At 39.4% G+C, this 27395-nt stretch overlaps 1 protein-coding gene across 1 annotated transcript in view; it reads right to left on the bottom strand.

Moving 5' to 3' along the window:
- Positions 1-2185: 2185 nt before the first annotated feature.
- Cngb3 (cyclic nucleotide gated channel subunit beta 3) overlaps positions 2186-27395 on the bottom strand; it is a 175834-nt gene continuing 150624 nt past the window's right edge. Inside the window, 4 exon segments of the mRNA XM_059255609.1 lie at positions 2186-2311; positions 5453-5627; positions 6491-6637; positions 26534-26652. Of these exon segments, the coding sequence (XP_059111592.1) occupies positions 2186-2311; positions 5453-5627; positions 6491-6637; positions 26534-26652 (567 nt within the window).

Below are 27395 nucleotides of genomic sequence, written 5' to 3'. Positions count from 1 at the left end.
ACTTGTCAGTCAACACACTTTTCACATGTGCTGGTGAGTATGTAAGGTACCTTGGTTACCACATAAGTGGGAAATCTCTGTTGAAGGTTCCAGATGCTATCAAATGACATTCTTGGCGTTTGGGCTTGTGGAAGCGAAACAGCCTGTTCATACATTCCAAAGGGATTTACCTAATACAAGGATATTAGGTCGTTCCCAGAGGTGGGTAATGAAAGGGTATAAAGGAGGCTAAAGGCGGCTCAAGAAAATTTGTGATTAGGATCTAGATGTGCAACCTTCCAACCACTCCACAATCATTGAATTGTTAATGATTATTTAGCTTTTATAGGCTAAATAATAGCACCATTTAGCTTTTATAGGCACAGCTTCTTTTCAGGACCTTTTGTTCATAATATTAAAACTGCCATTTAAAAAATTGTTTATATTCTCTTCAATTATGAAAAATATCAATCAGCCTTTTGTAAAAATTGGTCAAACAATACCTTTGATAAAACAACTTTTGATTTTCACAAAGCATGTTAAATCCATCCATATTGTATAGTTTTGAGCAAATTTAATTTGTTAAAATTTTCTTTGCAGAGTGCTGTTACAATAGCCATCTTCTGGGACTTGGAAGCAGCCATATTACAAAGAACTCAACACTACATACTAATGGCACTCATTAGAATGAAATTTTGTGTATGTTATTACTTTCAATACTAGCCTGGTAATTTTGGCCTCTTACCAGCATGCAACTTTGGTAATTGTCTTTGTGCTAACTGAAGTCTGAGGACAACTTCCTGAAGGGCACTTAATTAACCTGAAGATTTTGTAAACAGCTGTACATGTAGATCCCGAAAATTGTGAGGAACTGTCAATCTGATGTGTACTGTATGCTCTCCTAATCTTATTACTTAGAACTATAGCTTAAAACAACAAGACATTCCAATCAGGTACCTTTTGAATGAAGCCAGTACTTAAGGAAGAGTCTGGAAAATGTTACATTAGCCTGCATCAGGATGGAAACAGTTTGACTCCACTTTGCCTGTTGGGCCGGAGGAGTGCTGCCTTTCAAGTTAGTGTGAGGGCAAACATTGAAATTTATTTGGAAAGAGGTCCACTTTTTCCAGCATGTTGCTGCCATCTGATTTTGCCACAATGTGATGCTGCCAACGGGTTTTGCCATGTGAAGTAGCATGTGCAAGGCTGGTGACACCAGTAAAAAGAATAGAAAGTCCAAGTGAGAATGTCTTAAAATGAACTGTAGGAGGAGCAGCAGGCAAGTGCTTAGAAAAGGATTGTGCCTCTGCGAGACTTCTTTTTACAACAGGAAAGGGGGATCTTGTATTTTATCTTGTGTGCCATCTGTGAGAGGTCTTATTCTAGATAGATAGGTGAGCACCCCACTATTTTGTTCTGTTGTAGTAATTTTTTGACTCAAGATGTCTTTCTTGAAATGGGCTGATTGAGAAGTGCACCGTTGGTCAGGTGAGTTAGACTCCGAAAGTGTGTGTAAGACATTGTAAGACTCACATTGGGGTGAGTCTCCAAGAGGCTGTGGACTGGTTGCTAAAGTGAGGGAACTTAGCTTTTGATTTGGCTTTTTGTCTCTGTAGGTTTGCTAATCTTGCTAACAGATATTGGCCTTGAGTGAAAATCAGAGTTCTTATTCAAAAGGTTCCATGACATCAGCCCATTTTAATGTCAGCTGCTAGATTTAGGGACTCACCATCCCTGTTTAAATAAAAACTATTTGATTCATGACCGATTTTATTAAAAAATTCACACCCTTCCACTATACATAAGAGGTAAGATGAGTCTACCTGGGACATTTGGCCAATATTAACAGTGCTGTGCCAGATATAACATAGCACAAAAATGTAGGCAGAAAGGACAGTAAATCATAGTAACATCAAAATCAAGTTTATCAAAGGAGAACAAGGAAACATCATCAGGAGAGAAGAGGAAAAATAACTACTATAGACATTTAAAAGAAACAGCAATTGCTCGAAGCTGGTGACAGTGGAAACTAGGGATGGTCAATGAATAAAACCATTGTCAGAAAAGTCCTGAAAACGAAGCTGTGGATTTGCCTGGAGTTTCCACAGGTCCCGGTGAGGTTAGTTTCCCTCATTAATTTAAGCTACAATCCTGGTTACCATCTCTTTGGGAATGAACTAGATTCTATCTAAAGATAATCAAACACTTACTGCTTAGTCTTTTATTTGACTTCAATAGTCAGAACCTCTTCCCCAGTCTCAGTAGCAGGAGCCATACTGATGATGAGTGATTGACAGGCCGGTTCCCTGGGTAAAACTTCCTCTTTAATCAACTGGGGCATTTCCTCTGCTGTAATAGAACTTACTCTGCAGTTGGACCTGTCCGGTGTTTTTTCTGCTGGCTCTGTTTCTTGATCTTCATATTATTTTCCTTTCTTCTCTCTTCCTTTGGAATTTTCACCTTTTTTCTAGAAGAAGCCATGATAAAGAACTAGTGTTGAAACCATAATTGAGATATTAGAGTCAACACCAAACACCATCTACATGGAGTGACTATAGCAATCATGTCTGTCTTGCTGCTCACTGCTATTTCTTACTATTTCCTGTGTTTAAATGTTTGTGTATCATACTTATTTTATGGAGGTGATATTTTAAATATTTATTAATAAATTTTAATAATGTATATTTTTAAACATATACAATATACAATAGAAAGTCTGGCTTCCTTCCCAATAATGGCAGAAACTCAGGGAGAAACTCACATCTCTTTTCTTGAGTATTTGAGCTATTTTTACATTTTGTGTGTTGTGGGAGTCTGTTGGAGTCCAGCTTCCACCTTTCAACAGGTTCTTGCGGGGAGGAGAGAGGAATGAGGAAGAATTAGATAGAAAAAATAGGAGATGATAAGAAAGACAGACACAGAATAGCTTCAGGAGGGCCCTGGGTCAATACCCAGTCGCCCCAAGGTTTATTCCAAAGGGCTTTTTATACAATACCAAAGGGTGAGGCAAAGACCTCCCCCTTTCAAGGTCAAAGCACAATGTTCAGCCAAGTGTAGATCCTTCAAAACATCTGGTAACCATGCCCTTGGCCAAATCATCCCATTATGCAGCCCTGCTGGATAAAGCAAGCTCTTTGACCTTGAGTAAGGTCTTACTAGGAAGCTTCTGTGAGTCTCCACAGCGTGTGTGCGTGTGCGTGTGCGTGTGTGTGTGTGTGTGTGTGTGTGTGTGTGTGTGTATGTGTGCCACAGCATCCATGTGGATGTTAGATGACAACTTGAGGGCATTAATTTTTTCTTCCACTATGTGGGTACTGGATTGGACTCAGACTGGCAGACTTGGCTGCAGGTACATGTATTACTGAGCCATTTCTCTAGCCCCAAGCTATTGGTTTTTAGCTAGTTCTATTTATTAGTATTATCTGTAGAAATCTCACATCTCTAGTGCATGTGTTTCTTGTACAAACTGTTATTTTTAGGTTGCTAGAGGTGAGACACTTGGTTTACATTGTACTCTTTTTTTTTTCCGGTTTTTCTAGACAGGGTTTCTCTGTGTAGCTTTGTGCCTTTCCTGGATCTCGCTCTGTAGCCCAGGCTGGCCTCGAACTCACAAAGATCCGCCTGCCTCTGCCTCCCGAGTGCTGGGACTAAAGGCGTGCGCCACCACCGCCCGGCACATTGTACTCTTATTATTCACCACAGTGTTATGTGCAAAAGACAAAGGTCCAAGTTTTAGAATCTTAAAATGTGATGGTTTTGTAATATTTGTTTTTTTCATTTTCTGAAAGGGTTCATGGAAACCCATTTCTAAATGTTGGAAAGAACATAACAATTAACTTCAGAAAGCTTGAGTACCTGTTCTATTTCTCTATATTTGTTTATACCAATTTACTATGAGCATCAAAGAAAAGCAGAAACAACAAAAGGAGAAAAAGGCAGCATGGTTTCACTGTCTTTACATTCCTAGGAATTACCAGGTAGCTCAGTGTAAATCTGAATGTTGATTAACTGTTTGCACCATAGTTCATTGTGACCTAATCCAAAGTCGTGGACTGGGTCTGTTTATGACACAGATGTCGTGATGAAATATGTAGGGCTGTTTCTGTTTCTTAATATTTTGTTATATGTTGATTAAATATTTGTGAAAATGTTGCTCACCAGCATATTGTTGACATGATTTATATATTTACATTTCTATGTGTATGTATTTGTTATTCTGTGTTCTGAAATGTCCTCCATAGGTTCATATGTTTAAGTACTCGGTCAAGTGGTGGCAACATTTGAGATTGTTGTAGAAACTTTTAGGAGGTAGAGTTGAGCCTTGGTGGAAAAAAAGTGGATTGAGATTTTGTAGCCTGGTCCCACCTCCTGCTTACTCTTTGCTTCCTGACTGTGGATATAATGTCTGGTCTTCTGTTCCTGCCGCATGCCTCCCCACTGTTCTGAACTATCAACCCTTGAACTGTAAGCCAATACCACCTCTTCCTCCCTTAAGTGGCTTCTTGTCAGGTATTTTGTCATAGCAACTCGAAAGTAACAAGAGATGTCATGATTCCTGTTCATTCTTGTGGCCATGCTTTTAGGACTGGTGTTTGTTTTATCAAGTTACCCTGAACACCAAAGTAGCAAATATAACCATTGCTCCCAGGGGAAATCTAGGGCCAGTTTCCTATGGATCTTAGACCACATGGGTTTTTGTCAATTGATAAATATATAACTTTATTGGTTGTATGCTTTTCTTTAGAAATATATTATTTAATGTCTCAAACTAATCCATGAATTACACATTCCCACACTGAGCTCACAGATAATTTGACTGTTACCAGTAACCCGAGTAAAGATTGTAATATGTGTTTCCTCTGTCAGTGATACCATAGAATTTTGTACTTAGGAAGTCTGGGCAGTACTCAAGTACTAACTTAGTACAATAAAGTCATCAAAAAATTTAAATTGAAAACTAAAAACTACAAAATAAAACAAAAAAAGCTATGGCAGCAAATAGATTGCATTGGGCCACTTATTTGCCTAAGAAACAGGAGTGAACTTGAGGTCAACTTACCTGATAGTACAACTATCAAATTTCCTCTTTTTATTTTTTTGTTTTACTATTTTACTTGTCATGAGTGACACAAAAATATGTGTGGATTTGGGGGTTATGGACAAATTATCATAAAGTAAGGAAATTCACACATATAGAACTCATGAACAATTAAATTTGAGTGTATTTATGAATATGCATATTAACTTAAAGTGAACCAGTGATGATTTCATCTAATGGTAAAAAGAGATAAAGTTTAAATAATAAATGCCAATATAAAGCACAATTGTGAGTGTTAGTCCAAATTAGTGTTAGTCCAAGATTAGTTCAAATTGCCCCATGTCTGAACTAGAACCTGCCTGGATGTTCGCCATGCAGCACCCCCCACTTCTGCTGCTGGCCTCCCATTCACTGTGCTCCCATTAATCTTGTTACCTGAGCGGGATGTCCTCTCTTGCCTTTGAGGAGTCTTTCAAGGTCTACTCTTGCTGTGCTTCCTTGGAGAGCTTTAAACATTTTGGGTGTCTCTTCTTTTGGTGGGAAAAGAAAGGCAGGTCCTGTTTTGGGAGGGGTTGCCTGTGTAGTCTTCTCCTTCTGGCTTAAAAGAACTCTGGAGACAAGAGAAGAACACTGTTTTGAGTGGTTCTGTGACAACTCCCATGAATCTTCCCTGAGAAGTGGTAATTTCTCCCACCCATGAATTTTCATTGGGTACTCACCTTTCAGTTTGGGGTGTAGCTCATGAAGAAAGTAGTAACTAACTTCATGTACCACAATTATCCTCATCTTAGATTTTATAGAGTAAAACCAACTTTGTCCACCTCCCTCCATACAGTATCTTATTCTGTAGTTCAATCTGGCTTGGGACTCCGTTCAATTCTCTTGCCCCAGGCTTTCAAGTGCTGGGAGTCTAAGTGTGCACCATTGTCTTAGTTAGGGTTTCTATGGCTGTGATGAAACACTGTGACCAAAGAGCAAACTGGGGGAAGAAAGAGTTAATTAGGCTTACACTTCAGCATTGCTGTTCATCACTGAAGGAAGTCAAGACAGGAACTCAAAACAGGGATGGATCTTGGAGACAGGAGGTGATGCAGAAGCCAAGGAGGGGTGTTGCTTACTGGCTTGCTTTCCCTGATCTGCTCAGCCTACCTTTTTATATAACCCAGGACCACCTGCCCAGGGATGGTACCTCTCCCCATGGGCTGGGCCCTCCCTTAATAATCACTAAATGAGAAAATGACTTACAGCTGGATCTCATTGAGGCATTTCCTCAACTGAGGCTCCTTCTTTGATGACGCTAGCTTGTGTCCATTTGACACACAAAGTCAATCATTACAACCATCACATCTAGGGGTTGGGGATTTAGATCAGTGGTAGAGTGCTTGCCTAGCAAGCACAAGGCCCTGGGTTCGGTCCTCAACTCCGGAAAAAAAAAAATCACATCTAGTTCTATTGGGACTTTACAGGTCATACCTGGTTTTCTTCACAAGGAGCTTTTTAGAAGATGGATAATGTAACAGAATTTCTTGGAGAGTCTTTTTGTCCAGAATTAAAAGATTGGCAAATCCATGGGCCACCACGTTAGCAGTTCTATGGTTTCCTCCTGCTTTTGCCAGGAGGCTGTGGGACAGAAAAGCAGTCTTCAGTCACCAGTCCACTCACCCTCCATTGATTTTCCTTTTAAATCTCAAACAAAATTGCAAATTTAATTATTCAATTATACATTTTAGACATGGTATCACAAGGTAAATTAATAAGATATTGATTTTCCTTCAACACAGTAAGTTCTTCCCAATGGGAAATACAGACTCTTCAGCAAATACCATGTGCTTACGGCCTGTAGTTCACGGTTTATTTTAATTGTCAACTTGAGACAATCTTGAATCACCTGAAAAATAGAATCTCAATGAGACATTGTCAAGTAAGGGATTATCTTGATTATGTTAATAGAGGTCAGAAGACTTGCCAACTCTAGGTGGTGTCATTCTCTGATCAGGGGATCCTGGATTGTTACTAAGAGTAGAGAAAGAAAGCTGAACATTAGTATGCATGCATGTGTTTGTTGCTATCTGTTCTTTACTATGGATTTGACATGACTAGTTGCTTTCAGTTTCTATTGCCTTAACTTCCCTACCATGATGGACTGTTTTGTAGAATTGTGAACCAAATAAGCCCTTTCTCCCTTAAGTGTTATGGTCAACATATATATCACAGCGACAGGAAGCAAAACTAAAAAAGCAATTTATTTTCAGCTCTCTGGACACTAAAGGCACCACTTATCTTAGAGAAGACATAATCTATCTCAAATATTTGAAAAGCTCTCTTCCCAAGGGAATTTTAGAAGATGGTTGTTGTGGTAGTTTGAATGTAGTTTGTTCCCATAACCTCATAGGGAGTGGCATTATTAGGAGGTGTGGCTTTGTTTGAGTGGGTATGACCTTGTTTCAGGAAGTATGTCACTGTGGGGGCAGGCTTTGAGGTTTCCTATGCTCAGTACACTTCCCAATGTCTTCTTCAACTTCCTATTGCCTATAAGATCTAGAACTCTTAGCTACTACTCCAGCACCACATATGCATGCATGCCACCATGCTCCCCACCATAATGATAATGGACTGAATTTCTGAAACTGTAAGTGAGCAACCCCAATCAAATGTTTTCCTTTATAAGAGTTGCTGTGGTCATGGTGTCTCTTCACAGCAATAGAAACCCTAACTAAGACAACTGTATTGTATACTTTTCCTACTGAGAACTATACTTTAATTTTTTTTAAATAAGTACCAATGATTACAGCCATTCATGTCCAGTGTTCATCTGCTCTCCTATTTAGGGGAAAACACTTTGCCAGAGCTTTATCCCTGCTGAGGTAGGTGTATTTTCCTTAGTGCAGCCTTTCTAGTGTTTTTGTTTCATCCAAGGGCTGGAAAGCAAAACAAGCCCTGGAAGGCCACAGCTCACACATAGTACAAAAGGCAAAGACTTAACCATATGATTTTAGATCAGTTCCTCTCCTCTGTACATTATCCCAGCAGGACTTCTGTGTAGTAGTGGTAAATTGCAATGGAAACAGATAACTCCTCTGAGGACTTAAGAAAGCATGGTTATTAAGGGAGAAAAAGAAAGAGCTCAAGAAGAGTATGAACCTCTTGTCACCTACAGTTCTGACCAACATATACCACAGCTCCTAGTCAGAGTAGCATAAAACTTGATGCTAAATGTTCATTTACCTCAGGTCCTATTACCTCATTTCTAGCTTTCAACAGAGACAATTGAGACAATTACAAATTACATAACAAAGTATGTGTAAGAAAAGGTTGAGATGATGCAGGTTTTAGAATTCATGGAATTTAAAAAAACTATGATTAACATGGTCAGGAATATAATGAAAAAGGGAATCATTTAGAATAAATAGGTAACATAAACAGACTAAAATTCTAAGACTCTAAAAGAAATGCAAGAAATCAAAAATGCTTTAACAGACAGGAAGAATGCTTCTGATAGACTTGGAAACAATTTGGCATGGGAAAGAATCAGTGAGCTTGAAGACAGGTTAATAGAAGGTCTCCATACTGACATGCAGAGGAACAAGCAGAGCTGAACTAAGGATGCAAAGACCTAGGGATCACTTTGAAATATGAGGCATACACATAACCAGAATACCAGAAGGATACAGAAGAAAGTCAGAACACATTTAAAGCATAATAGTCAAGAGCTTTCCAAAATGAATGCCAAACACCAAACCACAGAAGTAGAGATTGGATAACATCAAAGTGGATAAATAATTAGTACATCTCTCAGCCTTCATCAAAGAAGCTTTCTTTTGCGGTAGATGGCTATTAATACAGAGACTCACAACTGGCCAATGTGCAGAGAATAAGAAACTACAGAGTGCACGGTTGTAAATATGTGCAACCTATCCCCAAGATTTAGGGGTTATTGTGGGATCAAGAGACAGCAGAAAGATTCTAAGAGATGGAGCTAGCCAATATTTTTAGTGAAACAGTATTTGCAGGACATGACAGGACCATTGCACACATGAACTCATAGTGGCTATGACTGTATGCATAAGTCAGCAAAATCCCAGCATGGATGGAGGGGGTGGGCTCATGATGTCCCAATCCTAGCTGAAGACCTATAGGCAACTGATGGCTAGTGATGGAGGGAGAGTCAGTTGTTTTTCCCCCCCTGGGGATGTGGTGGAGGTTACTCAGCCTCCAGTAGGTGGCCCCATACCCATGCACATACAGGTAGCAGTAAGTGGACTCAGTAAGTTTAAAACAGAGCACATGAAATTGAGAGGGAAAAATGCAAAGGGGTAGGGGGGAAGCGACAGAATCAGGGTTGATTTGATCAAAACAAATTATATACATGTATGAAATTCTTAAAAAATAAAAAAAGGAAAAGGAAGGATAAATATAACAAATGAATTAACAAATACCCCTCAACCACTCATAGCATATCATATTCGAAATCCAGGAAACCAAAGACAAAGAATAAACTTGAAAGAATGTTAAAGGGGGAAATACTTATACTATACATAGACCAGGACCGCAGTAAATGTCTTACCAGAAATCAATCTCATCTCTAGATAGTGGAGTGAAATATTCAATGTTGAAAGAAAAGTCTGTGACTTGTAGTTCTATATTAAGTGAAAGTATTCTTCAGAAATAAAGGAGAAACAAAGACTTCCTCAAATGAACAAAAACTGAGGGAATCCTTTCCTAGGAGACCTGCCCTGAAGGATACATTTAAAGAATTCTCAAGGAGAAAAAAAAATACAGATCAGAAACCCAAGTCTTTTATGCCTGGGCTGCTAACAATACACTGTCAAAACAAAACAAGAAGCAAACACCAGAGCAGAAAGAAAAGGGGAAGGAAGGGGACTCAACACAGAGTTAGACAATACTTGCACCTAACACTGAAGATGGGGGCTGGGTAGGAAGGCCAGGGCTCTCTAAATCACTGAAGAATGAAATTACTCCTTCAAGGCAGAATGTGCATATTTAGAATCCTTCAGGGTTAGTGTGTTAATGCTTGCTTACTTTAGTTGATGACTGCTTTTTCCAGAGAAGACAAAAGAAACAAATTCTACTTCGTCTATCTACATGTCTATGCAGCATTCTATGTATGTATGTATGATCTACCTACCTATCATCCATCACAGTATCTATGACAATCATCTTACTAACTCATCCACTCAAGTTTCTATCTGCCTTCCTGCTTGTCTATTAAGTGGGAGGACATGGGTCGGATAAGGTAGTTTCATTCACACTCCTGTGGTTTTTAATACAGAGTAATCAAGTAGTTAGGCAGGGCAGGATGTCATTGGGGAGCTTAATCTGAACCCCAGAGAACCTCTGTGAGCATGCCAAACTATATGAGAACGGAAATAACATATTTAAATGTCAGGTTATTTTGAGATTTCTCAAGCTTTAATTAAACTTGCCTACAGGTTGCACGTTTGGAGTGCTTGATGAGTTTCTGAACGGAAGAAATAGTTTGTCTGCCAGATGGATTTTGCCCAAACTCTCTCAGCAATGTTTAAAATAGCATCTTTTTTCTCCTCTTACCCACAAAATGCTTCCCCAGCATTCCACTGGTGGAAAGTTTTACTCATTAAATTGCTTAGTAAGAGGGCCCCTCCCTCAATATCCACAGCCCCATGTAGCGTTTCCCGAAGGCCCCATGCCAGAGGACAAATAGCTGATGTTACAGTTAAATGTCTCCAGGCTAAAAAGAAGCTTATACTGAGCAACAGTTGAGGAAATATCTGTTCTAATCCTGGACCCATTTGTTGCTGTGACCTTAGATAGTTTAAGGACGTTTTTTGATTTTTCTGTTCATTCATGAAATTCTAAAGCCCCACAATGTATTCGAAGAGTGAGAGGGAATAGAAGAGGCACATCATCAAGCATGGTATCATTATGTGACAAGGCTGCAGAATTAGGAACCAAATCATCACCTCATATACCTGTTTATGAACACATTACTGATTACTTTTGCTGAACACAGAAACCCCTTTCTATCTGTACAGGAAACTGATTATCTTTAAAGGACTGGCTTTTTGTGCTCCTTAATATGCAGTTATGAAAAAGGTTGAACTAGGCAAGATCTCTTAATGAATTCTTAACCATAGTTTGTGATATGCAAGTAGACCCAAGTAGACATTCAGAGCTGGGTGCAGGAACTGAAGTAGTTCTGTGGACATATCAGAGAATCAGTGTAATTAGAGAAATTGTGTAGAAGTTAGCTACCAACGGACACACACACACACATACACACACACACACACCTGTTGTTTGAAAGTGTTTTCCAACATTCATGTATTAGAAAATCATTCCTAAATTGATACATTAATACAATTTGGAAGTGGAGCCTTTGAGTACTAATTAGGTGATGAATTCGGGGCCTTCATTAAAATAAGGAGCTCCAGCAGGGTGTGGTGCCACACACCTTTAATCCCAGCACTAGGGAGGCAGAGGCAGAGAGAACACTGAGTTCCAAGGTAGCCTGGTCTACACAGTGAGTTCAAGGTTAGCCAGGGCTACATAGTGAGAGCTTGTTTCAAAAAAATAAAAAAAAAGTTGCTTTCTCAAAATGCTTGCTCTCTCATGTGACACAGTAGCCATCTCATGATTTGAGAAAAGAGTCTCAGGCAACAGCCACTACTTAGATGTCACTGCTTGGGAAGAATTTCAGAGAACTGAAAGCCAAAGGATTTCTATTCCTCGAGAGTTATCTAGGTTTGAGTATTTTGTTACAATAAAGAAAACAGACTAAGATGAACATTTACATATGCCTATAGCACATATCATAGCATCTTACATTATGGGCTATGACCCTGTATGTGGTCACATGACTGAACTGAGTGGTTGTGAAAACTTGGGACCAGGAAAAGATTTCTAATCACACAACAATTAATTCAAAATCAGACACACAATATATCAATCATGAGACTTCACTGGAAATGACATACCACAATGACAAATGCTTGCCAGAAACACATCTCTGTCAGAGTTAAGATGATTGTATATTATGAATTAACATGTTTTGACTGTTCATACAAAGTTTTATGCACCTATAAAAACATAAGGATTTAAAAATAGAAAACAAAGACCTAAATATTTTCCTACCATTATTACTCAGTATCTAAAAATCAAATTAGCACTGTCTTTGAGTTGCATTGGAATGCTTTATTTAAAAATTTCTATTTAAGCTGCATAACAACTTTTAAATAACATTTGGGATGGAATTAGGACAGAACTTTCAAAATTCCTGGAATATCCATAAACATATGTAGCTGTAACCATCTTATTAAATAAGAAACACAGAGCCAATTCAGAGATGAAAGCCAAGAGGTCAGAGTGATAGCTAAGTGCTGAGATTAAAAACCTTACCCTTCCTACCACTGCTGTCTTACCTCTCCGCAAGAGACCTACTTCCTGTGTCTGTCCTTTTTATAGAGTTTCTGTTCTGCCTTCTCATTGGTTGTAAACCTAACCACATGACCTCCTAGTCACTGCCTGTCTGTACAGACCTCCAGGTCTTCTATGGTTGGTATTGAGATTAAAGGCATGTGTCTCCAATGCTGGCTGTATCCTTGAACACACAGAGATCTGCCTAGCTCTGCCTACCAAAAGTGCTGGGATTAAAGGTGTGCACCACCACTGCCCAGCTTTTGCTATGGCTTGCTAATAGCTCTGACCCCCGGGCAACTTTATTTATTAACATACAAATAAAATCACATTTCAGTACAAATAAAATATCACCGTAAACATAGTTCTGTCATTTTGTGTTACATATTGCTGTACTCTCAGCATTGATGAATATGAAATTACAATATCCATCAACCTTGGAAACAGTGTAGATGCCTTCTGTCCTTTGGTATCAGATATTTAGCCAGGAATTATTGTTATGTAGACATAAACAAGAATGCCTACCTCACAAATATGAAAATTTGCCATTACCTTAATAAAAGGTAAATGTTATAAGTATTACAAAGAATTGTTTGTTTTAACACAAGTAATATTTTATTATATTAAACATGAGGTAACCAAGGCCCAGGGAGACTTAATTCTTAGACCAAAGCCATATCCATAGAAACACACTACATTATTTGAATGTGGTTTACCTTATTTTGGCTTTTGCAAGACACTCTTACAGAAAAGTACAATTGCAGATAATCAAAAAGATGATAAATTAATATACTAATTATAAAGACATTCAGTTACATCCAAACAATTTGTTTTTCATAATTCTTGGTTGTGAATGGTAGTGCATACTTGTAATCTTAGCATGCAGAAGGCAGTGGCGGGTAGATCTCTATGAGTCTGAGGCCAACCTGGTCAACAAACATAATTTCATGCCAGCCAGGGATACATAGTGAGATCTCCTTGTTGTGGAATATTAGTTGAAGATATGTTACATTTGTTTATGCTGTGGAACAATTGTTTAATGATGCAAAGATGTGTTACATTCTTTTATGTTGCATTTGTTTAACTCTGTGAAACTGTGTTACTTTGCCTACATCTAATGGTCTAACAAAGAGCTGAATGGCCAATAGCTAGGCAGGAGGAAGAATAGGCAGGGCTGGTAGGCAGAGAGAATAAATAGAAGGAGAAATCTGGGAAGAGAGGATGGAGAGCAAAAGGAGGAGAAGGAGAAGAGGACATCAGGGGCCAGTCACCTAGCTACATAGCAAGCCACAGAGTGAGAAGCAAAGAAAGATATATAGAATAGAGAAAAATAAAAGCCCAGAGGCAAAAGGTAGTTGGGATAACTTAAGAAAATCTGGCTAGAGACAAGCCAAGCTAAGGCTGGGCATTTATAAGTAAGAATAAGTCTCTCTGAGTATTTATTTGGGAGCTGGGTGGTGGGCTCCCCAAAGAACAAAGAGAAAAAAAACTACCAACTATACCCTGTCTTAATAAATACATCTTTTTTATGGTTACCAATAAATATTTAATTTTAATACTTATTTTGTATTCCTACTTATCTTTGGTCATGTAAAAAAGTCACAAGGCTAAAAGGGTCATGAGTGGAAAAAGTGTAAGAAGCCTTGGCATATATATTGTGCATATGTATGTGTGTACGTATTTTTTTTTTCAGAAAGAGCTGTAATGTGCAGGTAGTCTCTAGTCACTTACTGATTTCAAGCTTTGCATCAGTGCAAACACACATGAAATTGTAAAATTGTGTACTGAACATACAAAGTACGATGTGGTTGGAGACCCCTGAGTTTTTGCAGTGCCCTACACAGTGCTGTCTATCAGAGTCACTCTATTTAGAAGCACTCACGGGGGACAATAAACTATAAAAGACTAAGTGATGAATGTGGAAACATAAGAAAAATAATGGGAACTTAAGTGAAATTTATTTTATAGTTAAACTTGACCATGGGGGGGTTTAAATTTGGCGTTAAGTCATTTAAACTATAAAAGTAAATATTTTGAAGACAGTCAGAAATATCTCCTGAAGGACTTAATAAAGAGGCCACTCTATGAAGTGATGGAAGGAGCCATATTCTCTGAGTAGATACAAGGGAGAGTATAGAAAAGGATACCAGTGCTAGCTATATACTGTTTTCCAACACAATTCAGTAAGAGTATCATGCTAGGTGGAGCAGAGTCAGTCAGTACAGTGCATTCCATAAACCCAACTGTCTTTGTGTTGCCCTGCAGTTATCCACAAGACCATTTAGAATATTTTGAGATCTAGTAATCCCTAAGCATTGCATTCCTTTTATGGGCTTATCTGTTTATTAGTGCAGTTCTGGGGATTGAATTGGACCTTAAGCGTGCTAGTCAAGTGATGTACCTTGGAACTACACATCCAACTCCCTATTGAACTTTAATAAATAGGATGTGGTATGTGTGTTTGAGATCATATATAAATAATTATTCTTTGGCATGCAATCCTTCAGGAAAAAATACAGATCTCACTGTGTAACTTGAAAAGGAGAAAAACAAACATAAGTGAAGAATATGTAAAAAACTATTCAGACATTAAATACACCATAATGAGCTGGTTCTGATGTTAAAAATATGACTAGCATTGGTCCTCAAGCTATTTGTAGCTAGGAGAAGAGTAAGTGCATATGAAGACAATTGGACTAACAAATATTAATATTACTGGTGATAGTGGCATCCCTAGTTAACATTATCCAGTGCTTACTGTGAGCCAGAGTTTGTAAGTTGTTTTTGTATATTAATCCAATTAATGTTTTCCAGTCCTGTAAGATAATTATGCATCACTGTGGCTGAATTTGGTGGAGGAAAAGGAGCAGCTTCAGACAAGTACTTTCAGACAAGTCTTACCCACAAATCTTGGCATGGGGGGGTGTACATTTAGTCAGCTCTCTTACACAACTCAGAAGCATTAATGCTTTGATGACTACAGGAAATAGAACTGTTTCTAAAATAAAGACATTTCTAGTCTTAAATGCATTTTCTCATGTAGAATTATTTCCTACAATAGAAATAACTAATTCTAAATGCCATTTGTGAGGAAAGCATCATCTCCAGTGTTGAGAAAGAGACTCAAACTTCAAATATTTGTTCTCATTAAGCAAATTTCCAGCTGTGCTATATTTGGGGACAGGAGCTCAGATAACCTCTGTGGATTTTTCTTGGCACTTTGTCAATCTTATCAGGAAACATTTTGTTCCCTGACAACTTTCCTACTTGACTAAGAATAAATTCTCACAGAATTTTTGCTGGTGACCAAACATCAGAGGCTGTTCTGGGGTCACCTCTGCCTGGGCGTCTTGTTCTTTTTGGATATTTTGATATTCATCAAGTATGTGCCAAATGGCAAGCACATGGTAGCCTAGTTTTTTTTTTAAAAAAATTATTTTGAAGAACTTCTGTGCACTTGAATTTTTAACAAAGTCGGAGAGCTTAGATTTCACAGCTGTCAACTACCTGGTTCAATTTCCCTGTCAGGTCTTGATTTCAGAGTTGAACTGGCCATAGCTGAGTTAATGAAGAATGAAAAATCTGGGTAAAGATCTAAGGAGGAGTGCAAAGAAATAGAATAGCATGCACTATCAGTATATGATTTGTATATTAACTTCCCTTTAAGTGTCAAAGGAATGCTTTGCAAGGATGCTTTGTTAAGAAAATACTTATCTAATGAGAGTACATTAGACCATTTCTTTGGAATCATGGTGACTAACAATTTCATTTACTTTTTCTAAACCTTTTAATTTTAAAAGTGCTTTTCTTTTCAAAACTAAGTCCCAACATTTTCTTAATGATGACGTTAATTGGGTTTGGTTGGTTCTTGCCATGGTCTAGGATCCATTAAGTGATGCTTTGTTCTGAAAATATAAGGACCTAAGTTCAAATCCCTAGCACTCACATTAAAAAACAAACCAAAAACCAGGCAAGGTTGAGATTGACTGTAACCCCAGCACTGAGGTTCAGAGCTAAGCAGATCCTGAAAGCTCACTAGCTAACCCGCTTAGCTGAAAATGCAAGCTTCTGGTTTGTGAAAGACCCCATCTCAGGGCAGTCAGGTGGAAAGTGATGAAAGAAGATACCTCATGTCCTGTTCTGGGCTCTGTATAAGCACACACAAGTGCATGCACTTACACAGTTGTGTGGTGTGTGTATCACCCCCCCCCCCCCCACACACACACTTGGATTTTATCATTGCAGTTAAAATCCAAAATGAGAACTAATTTCAAGTCAAAGGTCTCTCCTTGTATGAAAATTCTAGTGATGCTAGTTATATCACTGTTATTGTTCTTAATCACATACATATGTCAATAGACATTAAGAAAAGAGTCAGGCTGTTTTGATAATGTATGTCAAGGTCTGAGTTGGGGCTAAAGAGACCACTGAGTGGTTAAGAACACTTTCTGCTCTTTCAGAGAACCTGAGTTTGGTTCCCAGCATCCATGTCAGGTAGCTCACAAACTACCTGTAACTCTAGTACCAGAGAATCTGATACCGTCTGGTCTCCATGGCACCTGCAAACATATGACATACATGTATACAGACATATACATGCACATTAAAAAAGAATTATGCTCCAAATGGCAGTGAAGAGTCTATTTTAGCATTGTATTGAGTTATTTTGAAAGTATTTGAACACATGTATAAAAAATGATACTGATTGTATAACTGTTCACAGGCATATGGTGCAGCAAAAAGGGATCTAGACAGCCAGATACCACACTATGGAGGGCATGGTGAAAGTGTAAGTATTTTACAACTCAGGTTTTGTTCATGGTTGAGATAGGAAAAGATCGGAAATGCAAGGTTTTATTCCCTACAATTAAGTATTCTTATCCTTGCTAACACACATATTAATCATCTGCCTTTCATAAAAAGAAGACATATTTCAATTAAGCATTAAAAATACAAGTGTCTGAAGATCTAGATGTTTCTCTGGTATGCATCTTTAAAAATTATTCAGGAAAAAATAGAAACAGAATGAAGAGAAAAACAAAATTAGTTTTCAAAATATTTGACCTTTTCACAGTGATATAGAATTAATATAAATAAAAGAATAATTCCTCAGAATGGGCAGTTTGACCAGAAATGTCAGTACTTAAATATTTTGAATGAAAACCAAATGATCTAGACCATCCAATTCTTCCAAATAACTAGTAACATGTGATGATAAAAGGAGCAGAAAGCGAGTGAAGTGTAGACGGTAAAAGATCACATTTATGAACATGAATTGGCTCCTATCAAAGGAATTCACTCCGCCAATATTTATTGGCTACCTGTTCTCTTCTAGGTACTATTTAGAGGAATGCAAATTAGAATAACCTATTAAAATTAAAAACAAATGGGAAAAATAAAGCAAAGTCAGCAATGCTGTGGGAAAAGAGCTATACATTGTTAATTGTATTGTACATAGGCTCACTGTTTTTTGAAAATTATCTGCTCATATACTTGAGGAATTACAAAATGCTTCTACCTTTTGGCCTACTTATTCCACTTTGGGGAATAAGCCTGCAAGAAATAACTTCAAAGAACAATGAAGTACTTTTACAAAGATAAATTTAGCAATGCTATTTTTAGTAATGACAAGGGGCACAAGGCTGACTACGAAGTTATGACAAAAGCGAGCATGCATTTGTACAGTCAGTGGGACTCAAAGATTATGCATTTGCTTATATATTCAACAACTATTTATTAGGCACACTTATGGGTAAAACATTGTCCTAAGGGCTGAGGATGAAATGTAGGACAAACAAACTACTGTGGCGTCTACTAGACCTTGGGTGCCTGTGCAATGTCTGTGCAAATTAAAGAAATGCGATGTTTCTGTATGGTTGATATACTGTGTATCCTAAAAAACTTATCTGAGGGTCAGAGAACAGAACAGCCACTAGATTGGACATAGAGGCCAGAAAATGGTGGCACACACGCCCTTAATCCTAGCACTCAGAGGCAAAGATCTGTCTGGATCTCTGTGAGTTCAAAGCTACACTGGAAACAGCCAGGCATGGTGACACACGCCTTTAATCCCAGGAAGTGATGGCAAGAAGCAGAAAGGTATATAAAATGTGAGGACCAGGAACTAGAGCCTTTTTAAGATTTTAGCTTTTAGCAGCAGTTCAATTGAGGTCCATTTGGATGAGGACTCAGAGGTGTCCAGTTTGAGGAAACAAGACCAGCTGAGAAGTTGGCGAGGTGGAGTTAGCAGTGGCCTATTCGTTTCTCTGATCTTTTAGCGTTCACCCCAATACCTGGCTCCTGGTTTGTTTTCATTAATAAGACCTAACAATTTGTGCTACATTTCTGGGAACATGCTGTACTGTACAAATCTTAGGTGGAAGAATTCCTTTTGTTTTTTGCAAAGTAAAAGCACAGAGGTGTAACTGAGCACAGTAGCTGGGGCTCATGGCCCAGGAGTGGAGTGTGGGCTGCATTCCAGCTCTCCTTCCTCCTTTAGTGCTTACAGGGTAGAGAAAACAGCTGGAACAGCCATAAGTGGCTGTCATAATACTTCCAGTTGCGGGATGGGGGTAGAGGGAGAGTGACAAAGAAATAAATGCACCAATGAACATCCAGCTACAATGATAGTTTTGGTTGTGAGCCTAGCCTTTAATGGCTGAGCCATCTCTCCAGCCCCCAGCTACAATGATAAATGGTCCAAAAAAGTGAATATAATTTGAAATGAAAATATAGCAAGGTGACCTGGGTGTCCTTACAGTGGGGAATCCAGGAAGACTCCAAATAAGCTGATATGTAGAGAAGGAGGGTAGTGGAGGAGATGGGTGGGAAAAGTATATAGGCAGAAGTAACAGCCTGTGCAAAAGACTTCCTGTAGCTGGACAGAGTGTGCACAGTCAAGGGACTGGGAGAGATTAGCAGGATTCCTTGATTAAACATGTAACCTGAAGTAGACAGGTAGACAAGGCTAGATGCTGTAGGATTTTGTAGGCCAGAATAAGACCTCTGTACTTATTCTTTTTTTTTTTTTTCTTCTTTGGTTTTTTTGAGACAGGATTAGGAGACATCTGGTCAGATGGGGAAATGGCTTGGAGTACCCAAAGTGGCAGCATTGTTGAAGATAATATGTCAGTGACTTGAGACATACTTAGATGTGGACTAGTCATGTCAGGTGAATCACAGGAATATGGCAGGCACATCTTTTCTTTGTTTCCACTAAAATGTCAAATGTTAAATTATAAAGGTTTTGATATTATGTTACTTTCCTATAGCTACTGTAATAAATTACCACCAAATAGTGCCCTACAGCTACAAAAATTTACTTTACAAAGTTAAGTTCAAAGTTAAGGTGCCACTAGGGTGTGCTTCATCCAGTGACTCTACTGGAACACTTCTTGTATCTGCCATGCATATGCAGGCATTTCTTGCCTGCATAACTGCAGTTCCTGCCTCAGTCTTAGGACTTACTCTCTTCCTGTCTTTCATAAAAACACTTGTTATTGGATTGGAGAATGTCTTAGTTATGGTTTCTTTTCTTTTCTTTACTTTTTTTTTTTTCTGAGACAGGGTTTCTTTTTGTAGCCTTGGCTGTCCTGGATCTCGCTCTGTAGACCAAGCTGGCCTGGAACTCACAGAGATCCACCTGCCTCTGCCTCCCAAGTGCTGGGATTAAAGGCCGCCTGACTTAGTTATGGTTTCTATTGCTATGATGAAACACCATGACCAAAGGAACTTGGAGAGGAAAGGACTTATTTGCCTTACATTTCCATATCATAGTTCATCACTGAAGGAAGTCACCACAAGAACTCAAGCAGGGCAGGAGCTGATGTAGAGGCCATGGAGGAGTGCTGCTTGCTAGCTTGCTTCTCATGGCTTATTCAGCCTATTTTCTTATAGAACTTAAGACCGCCAGTGCAGGGATAGTACCACCCATAAGGGATTGGGTCCTCCCCTATCAATCACTAATTTCAAAAGTGTCCTACAGCAGGATCTAATGAAGGCTGTCTTAATTAGGGTTATTATTCCTATGATGAAACACCATTACCAAAAGCAAGTTGGGGAGGTATGGGAGTTTGAATGAAAATGGCTCCCATAGGCCATAGGGAGGAACACTATTAGGAGGTGTGGCCTTGTTGGAATAGGTGTAGTCTTGCGGGAGGAAGTGTGTCACTTTGGTGGGCATTGAGGTTTCAGAAGTTCATTCTTCCTTCCTGTTGCCTGAAGATCCAGATGTAGAACTCCCAGACCACCTCCAGCACTATGTCTGCCTGCACTCTGCCATGCTTCCCACCACGATAATAATGGACTAATCTGCTGAATGTAAGCCAGCCCCAGTGAAATGTTTTCCTTTATAAGAGTTTCCATGGTCATAGTATCTCTTTACAGCAATAGAAACATGAACTATGACAGGAGTGAAGCATTAATTCGGCTTATACTTCCACATGATAGTCCACACTGCAGGAAGTCAGGACAGGTACTCAAGCAGGGCTGGAACCTGGAGGTAGGAGCCAATGCAGAGGCCATAGAAGGGTGGTGACTCAGGCCATGGATATTATCACTGACTCCAGCTGTTGGAGGATGACAGACCCAGACATGGTCCTCGAAAACAGCCTGGGCCCAGATGGTACCATGGCCCCAAGTGGCAGAGCAGGCCACTTATATTGGCATCACCCTATTTGCAGAGTGGTCCTTTGGCCCCAGCAAGGCCCCAGGTTGGGGCCCAGATTTTGGGCATCCACATGACCCCCAATGGTGACAGGTGCCATGGACATCAACAGAGACCCTGACTACAGTACGGCCACAGACTCACATATGGCCCATGGCTGCAGCTCAAGCCTGGACGACACCATGGCCCTGTGCAATAGCCCATGCCAATCAGATTAGGATAGTGCCTGCTGTGGCATGGCCCTTGGGCGACACAGCCATCTGTGGCAGCCCAGACCCCAGGACTCCTCATGGCCCTCAGTGGTAACAGGGGCCAAAGACATCTACATGACAATGGCTGCTGTAGGTCCACAGACCCAGACATGGCCCTTGGCAGTAGCTCAGGACCTGATGACACCATGTCCCTGGATGGCAAGATGGCCTCCCACATCAGTCTGTTCTTTACCGATTTCACCTCTTCAGATCTGTCTCTTTCTGTAGGGCATGAATCTCTCTCTGCCTCTTTCCCTCTCATACCCCATATATTTGCTCACCATAATGGTGCCTGATAGCCCAGTGCCGCAGGCTGTGGCTTCTTCTCTTCTTGCACAGAGCAAACTGCTCTGAGCTGGCAGTGTCTTGAGGAATTTTCTTAACTGAGGTCCCCATCTTTCAGATGACTCTAGCTTGTGTCAAGTAGACATAAAACTGGCCAGGACAGAGATCCCTTCAAATAGGGTAGGATGATCTCCTTATTTCTTAATTTTATTTTTTGACAGGGTCTTTCTATTATATAGCCCTCTCTGTTCTAGAACTCACTATGTAGACCAGATTGGACTCTAATGCACGGAGATCTGCCTCCCTTTGCCTCTCAAATGTTCAGATTAAAGTGGTATGCCACCACACCCAGCAAGATCCTCATCTCTAGGAAATCCTCAAATATCCCTTTTCCGAATAAGGACATACTCACAGATTATTGCATATGGACATACCTGATGGAGACCACCCTTTATCTCACTGTAACAATCAGGTGACTAACCCTTTTTCTACCCCACAGTAGGAACTGCAGAACTGATCAATTTGCACTCATAATTGTTTCCATCTTCCCTTGAAGAGTAGTGAAAGTTCTGTCTTCAGCCCTTGATAATTTGTATCCTAAGTGTCCCCCCAGAAATCCACATGAGAAAGACTTGCCAGGTGGTGGTGGCACATGCCTTTAATCCCAGTACTCACAGGCAGAGGCAGCTGGATATCTGAGTTCAAGGTCAGCCTGGTCCACAGAATGAGTTCCAGGACAGCCGAGGCTACACATAGAAACCCTGTCTTGAAACTTCAAAAAAAAAAAAAAAAAAAAAAAGAGTCAGCATGAAATCTTCAGATTATTAGGGTTGTGATTTGAGGGGGACTGTGGGACTTTAACCCTCTCCCCCTTTCTTTTGACTTCAGCCATGAAGTAAACAATGTTACTTTGCCACATGGTCCTGTCATGTTGTATTGTCTTGACATGGGCTAATAGCAACAGAGTTAATTGACCATGGAGCAGAACTTCCAACCCATGAATCCACTCAAACCTTTCCTTGTTACAAGTTAATTACCTCTGGCATTGTTACAGTGAAAGATTAGTTAACACACAAAGTAGCTTCAAACACTTGCCGGATCTGAAAGATATAATGGCCCTGTGTGGCACTTGTATTCTATAGCTGCCTATGAATTCTTTGATAGTTGAACTTGAATATTTAATCATATGGTTGGATCTGTCATTATTTTTAATATAGGCAGGATATAAATAAAAACTATTATGAACTGTATAGGTTATATGTAGATGCTGGTAATATAGAGATGAATACTTTATAGTTCTTACATTTTAACAATACAATCTCTTGAAAAATCTGTCTAAGCAAATTAACTAGGAATTAGTATAATTGTAATATAATGAATGAAATGTCATGGAAGTAAAGAACAAGGAGCTATGATCTGTTTTGGGATGTTGAAAAGATGGTTTTAAAGAGATGCCATTTGAAACAGCTCCTGATGTATCAGTGGGAATCTTCCAAGGGATGGTATTCTACTGTGAGAAATGCCCATATGCTCATCATTACTCACAACCCAAACATTTAAGCCTTTGGGATGGAACCTTTCATTTACTGAGGCCCTTGAGGGGAGCAGTAGTTTCTTACTTCCGGACCTTTCTAGGAGGTCTACTAGAATCGTGAGAGAAATACAAGGGTATAAATCCAATCATTTCAAGAAAAACGAGATCTTAGCAGATACAGATGGCCAAGGAGACATGCTTAAATCCATATGGTAAATAAGACTTGACATTGCACATACTTGTGAGGGTGAGAATGGAGTTAGAACAGGCAGACCTGGGCCTTCTCTCTCTCTCTCTTTCTCTTTTTTAGCAATTAATGTACTTGCACTTACAAGCATAGGGTGTTAGTACTTTTGGATGTTAATTGGAGTGTAGTCTGGATTTTCTCCATGACAGGCTGTAAATCTATATTTTAGCTGTGGGCTTTTGCATTAATATATAATGTCCTTGAAATCCCTGCATCCTTTTCTTTCTTAGGTTTTCCTAAGAAAAAATAAGTCTGTAAAAAAGCTACGTGACAGTGCTAGATTTAGCTCATTTTAACAAAGGTCACAGCATTTCTGAGTAATAAACACTATTACCAGATCTTTCCAGTGTCTGGATGCTTGGCAGACAGGCCTCCATCTGGAATACATGACTGGAGCCTAGGGCTGGGGGACAGATGTGGGCCTGTGAAGTCTGTGAGCATCTGGGAAAGGCAGACATATCCTTCTTCTTCTTTTTTTTTTCCAACCACAGCCAAGATCTCCTCTTTGCCTGAATTAAGGAGACTCTTGCAGGCTTAGAGAATGCCTGCCCTACTGTTTCGACTTGGCTTTTGAAGCCCAAATGGCTGAGGGACTGACAGTGCTGGAGTCAGGAGCGCAGGCTTACTTTAGTGCTAACCCAGCAACACCTGGATTCTATTCTTGGGCTATTTCCTCCTGTGACGATAATATCAGCAATTAATGTACTTGCACTTACAAGCTTTACTTTTCAGGGAATACAGTCCTTGGGAAGGCCAGCTAATTAATTTCTGTAATGTCTCAGACTAGATTTGTTGTATATTTTATGGTCTTGAAGATAACAGTGATTATTAAATCACAGAAATATTAAATTACATTTGAAAGCACTTCCTGTAAGGAAGTCATGGAAAACAGACTAAGAATACAGGTCTTGGATAGTCTAAGAAGTTTTTCTCCCACTACTCCAGTGCAGGTCAACAATGTGCCCATCTGGTTGTTAAGGAAGAGGAAAATATTTAAAAACAAAGCCGTATTACCACCAGAAGGCTAGCATGCTTCAACCTTCCAAGGAAACCCACATATTTATATGAATTCACCTGAAATTGTCTGTATCTCTGAAACTCAGGCAACTTCTTAGCTGCTGTGAAGTTGGACATATCAAATGCCTTCTGTGCGATGATGAGATCGTCGGATACTTACCCATGAGGACTTGGGTTAGAGTGTTACTTTTGTCCCTCATGGCTGCTCTTATTCTGGTCAAGACACTAGGCAATTTGAAATAACAATTTTCTCAATGTGAGATAATTAATAACTACTTGTCAGTGTGTTACTTTCTGCTTTTAAGCACCAGCTTTGTAGTTCAAGGCCCTGCCGTCTTTTACTGGATCACTGCAGCTCATGTGTAATTGGTTTCCTGGGATGCCTTCTCACCTGTCTCTTGTCTCTGTTCCACAAATCTGGTGGCGTTGTCTTTTAAAATCACACTGATCGCACAATTCTTTTCCCTAAAACCCCTTACTGACATCCATTCATATTGAGATGAGCACATTTATATCCATGCCACTCTGAATATGTCTGATCTTGTCTAATATTGGAAACTAAGTGTGGTCAGGCCTGGTTAGTACTCAGGAGAATAAAACATAAATTTCTTACCATGGTCTAAAAGGCCTTCAATAACCTAGCCCTTGTTCAACCTTTGGTCTCAACTTGCCAGGATGTCTTTCCTTGTTCATTGTTTACCTGCTACGATGATTTACCTGTCCATAGACCAGATTAGATTGTTCTATGTTTGGGTTCTTGCTGATTTCTAAATGGCTCCATATTTATTGACTGCCTCAAAGCCCAGGGCAAATTTTTTTTTTGGTTTTTCGAGACAGGGTTTCTCTGTGTAGCTTTGCGCCTTTCCTGGGACTCACTTGGTAGCCCAGGCTGGCCTTGAACTCACAGAGATCCGCCTGTCTCTGCCTCCCGAGTGCTGGGATTAAAGGCGTGCGCCACCACCGCCTGGCTAAGGGCAAATATTTTATATTGAGTGTCCATCCTCAACTACTTGATCTACAGTAGACTCCATTATCAGTTTCTTACAATCTTCTACATTCATAACATATTGCAGTGTGAATTTGCCCTATTAGTTAATTGTATAACTTTTCTCAGTTTCTTCTTACCTTAATAAAGGACAACAATTTGTCTATTCTTCTTAAAGTTCATTCCCTGAGTTTTGAGTGATACTTCACAATCTAGCACGTGCTAGGCACTTAGTGAATACATTTTTTTTTTTTGAGACAGGTTTTCTCTGTGTAGTTTTGGCACCTTTCCTGGATTTCACTCTGTAGACCAGGCTGGCCTTGAACTCACAGAGATTTGCGTGGCTCTGCCTCCCAAGTGCTGAGATTAAAGGCATGTGCCACCACCACCCGGCTCGTGAATACATTTTGGATGAATAATAAATAAATTTAAATGCAATAATGCATGGAAGTGTTAGCTCACCTCATGTCTAAATTTGCTATTTATATTCTTGCTCTTGGGAATTTTCCTATTCATTCTATTCTGTTCTATACTTACATTCTCCTGGCCAATAGGAAACAGTGGTAACACTAGCTAATACTTATTGAGTAAAAATTAGATGAGAGACTCAGAATATTTTAAGCAAATTAACCTAATTTACCAACTTCTACTATATACACTATTGTAACTCTAATTATTAAGCTGAAGGAACTGAAGAAGAGTAGGGTCACGTAAAGAACAAAGTCAACAGTTGAATTAACTGGGCTTTTGACTTTGGCAGCTTGGTCCCACATTCATGATCACATTACTAACCTACTCAAAACCCCTTTGTTGGCCTAACAAAAGTCTTCTAACAGTGAACTCTCCCACTCTCTATTCATTCACTAATGTGCATGTTAATTCAACATCCATTGAGCATCATTTGTAAGCCAGGCACTGAAGAGCATAACCTGCTTTCTTCTGTTATTTTGAGAGAAGAGCTAAAAAAGTGAAAGAAATGTGAACATCCTCAGTTTTCCAATGCTTTCAGCAGAATATCAGACATTTGATAAACTTGAGTAGATATTTATTTTGTAACTTAAGGTTGTCCTTTTATGACAAATGATGGGCTTAGATAATTACAAGGTGTCTCTCAGATACCTGACTTCTCCAAATACTGCTCCAGCTTTCAGAGTAACCAGAACTTGAGCACCATCAGGGCCTCCAAGAACTTGGACTTCTCCATGCTTGATGATGTACATTTCCTTACCAATTTCTCCCTAAATGCCATATGAAAAAAGGAAATTGTAGTCATTTTATTTTTTAACAATTATAACCCAAATGAAGAAGTCTAAGATCTTATAGAGGAGCAAATACAAATAAAGGAAGCAGGGAATATCACTGTGAAAGTATTTATTTTAAGACCTGGAGTAGTTAGAGTGCTGGAAGACAGTACTTTCCACCGTGTGAGCCCTGCAAATCATCACAAGACATGAGAAGATACACTGGTCACTGGGCAAGGGCAGAAAATGTAACTGATCATATGGACGGTTGAGTCTTCTGACTTTGGTCTCCTCTGCTCGGCCCTAAAGAGGATGCTCTGTGTAACACAAGAGCCTGAGTTTCAGCCACTCAAAGTCCAACCTGTCTCCTGCCTGTGTTGCTGAGGTGGGATTTGGGAAACAGAAGACCTTGACGCTCTTATTCCATGTTGAAAGTCAGTGTCAATGCAGCTGTTTTCACTAAGTTCTTGTTTGTATTTGCTGAATTTCAAGGTCAGAGCAACAACTAACAATTTATCTCCTGGAATGTGTGCATAGTTACTGATCGATGGTGTATTTTCTACCTCTGAGGCAGTATGGATATTCAAGTATGAATAAAATAGGGAAGTGCACAAGACCATAGGCAGATATTTTAAACATTTAGTGTAAATACAATGATTTTTTTGATATGTACCTACTGTCAAAACTAAAATATGAGCCACAGGTATTCATGTAGTTATATGTCCAGTCCCATCTAAGAA

Source organism: Peromyscus eremicus, chromosome 2, assembly GCF_949786415.1.
Source record: "Peromyscus eremicus chromosome 2, PerEre_H2_v1, whole genome shotgun sequence".
Classification (NCBI taxonomy): domain Eukaryota; kingdom Metazoa; phylum Chordata; class Mammalia; order Rodentia; family Cricetidae; genus Peromyscus; species Peromyscus eremicus.
Note: the sequence above shows the minus strand (reverse complement) of the source record. Positions and strands in the feature narration are given on the sequence as shown.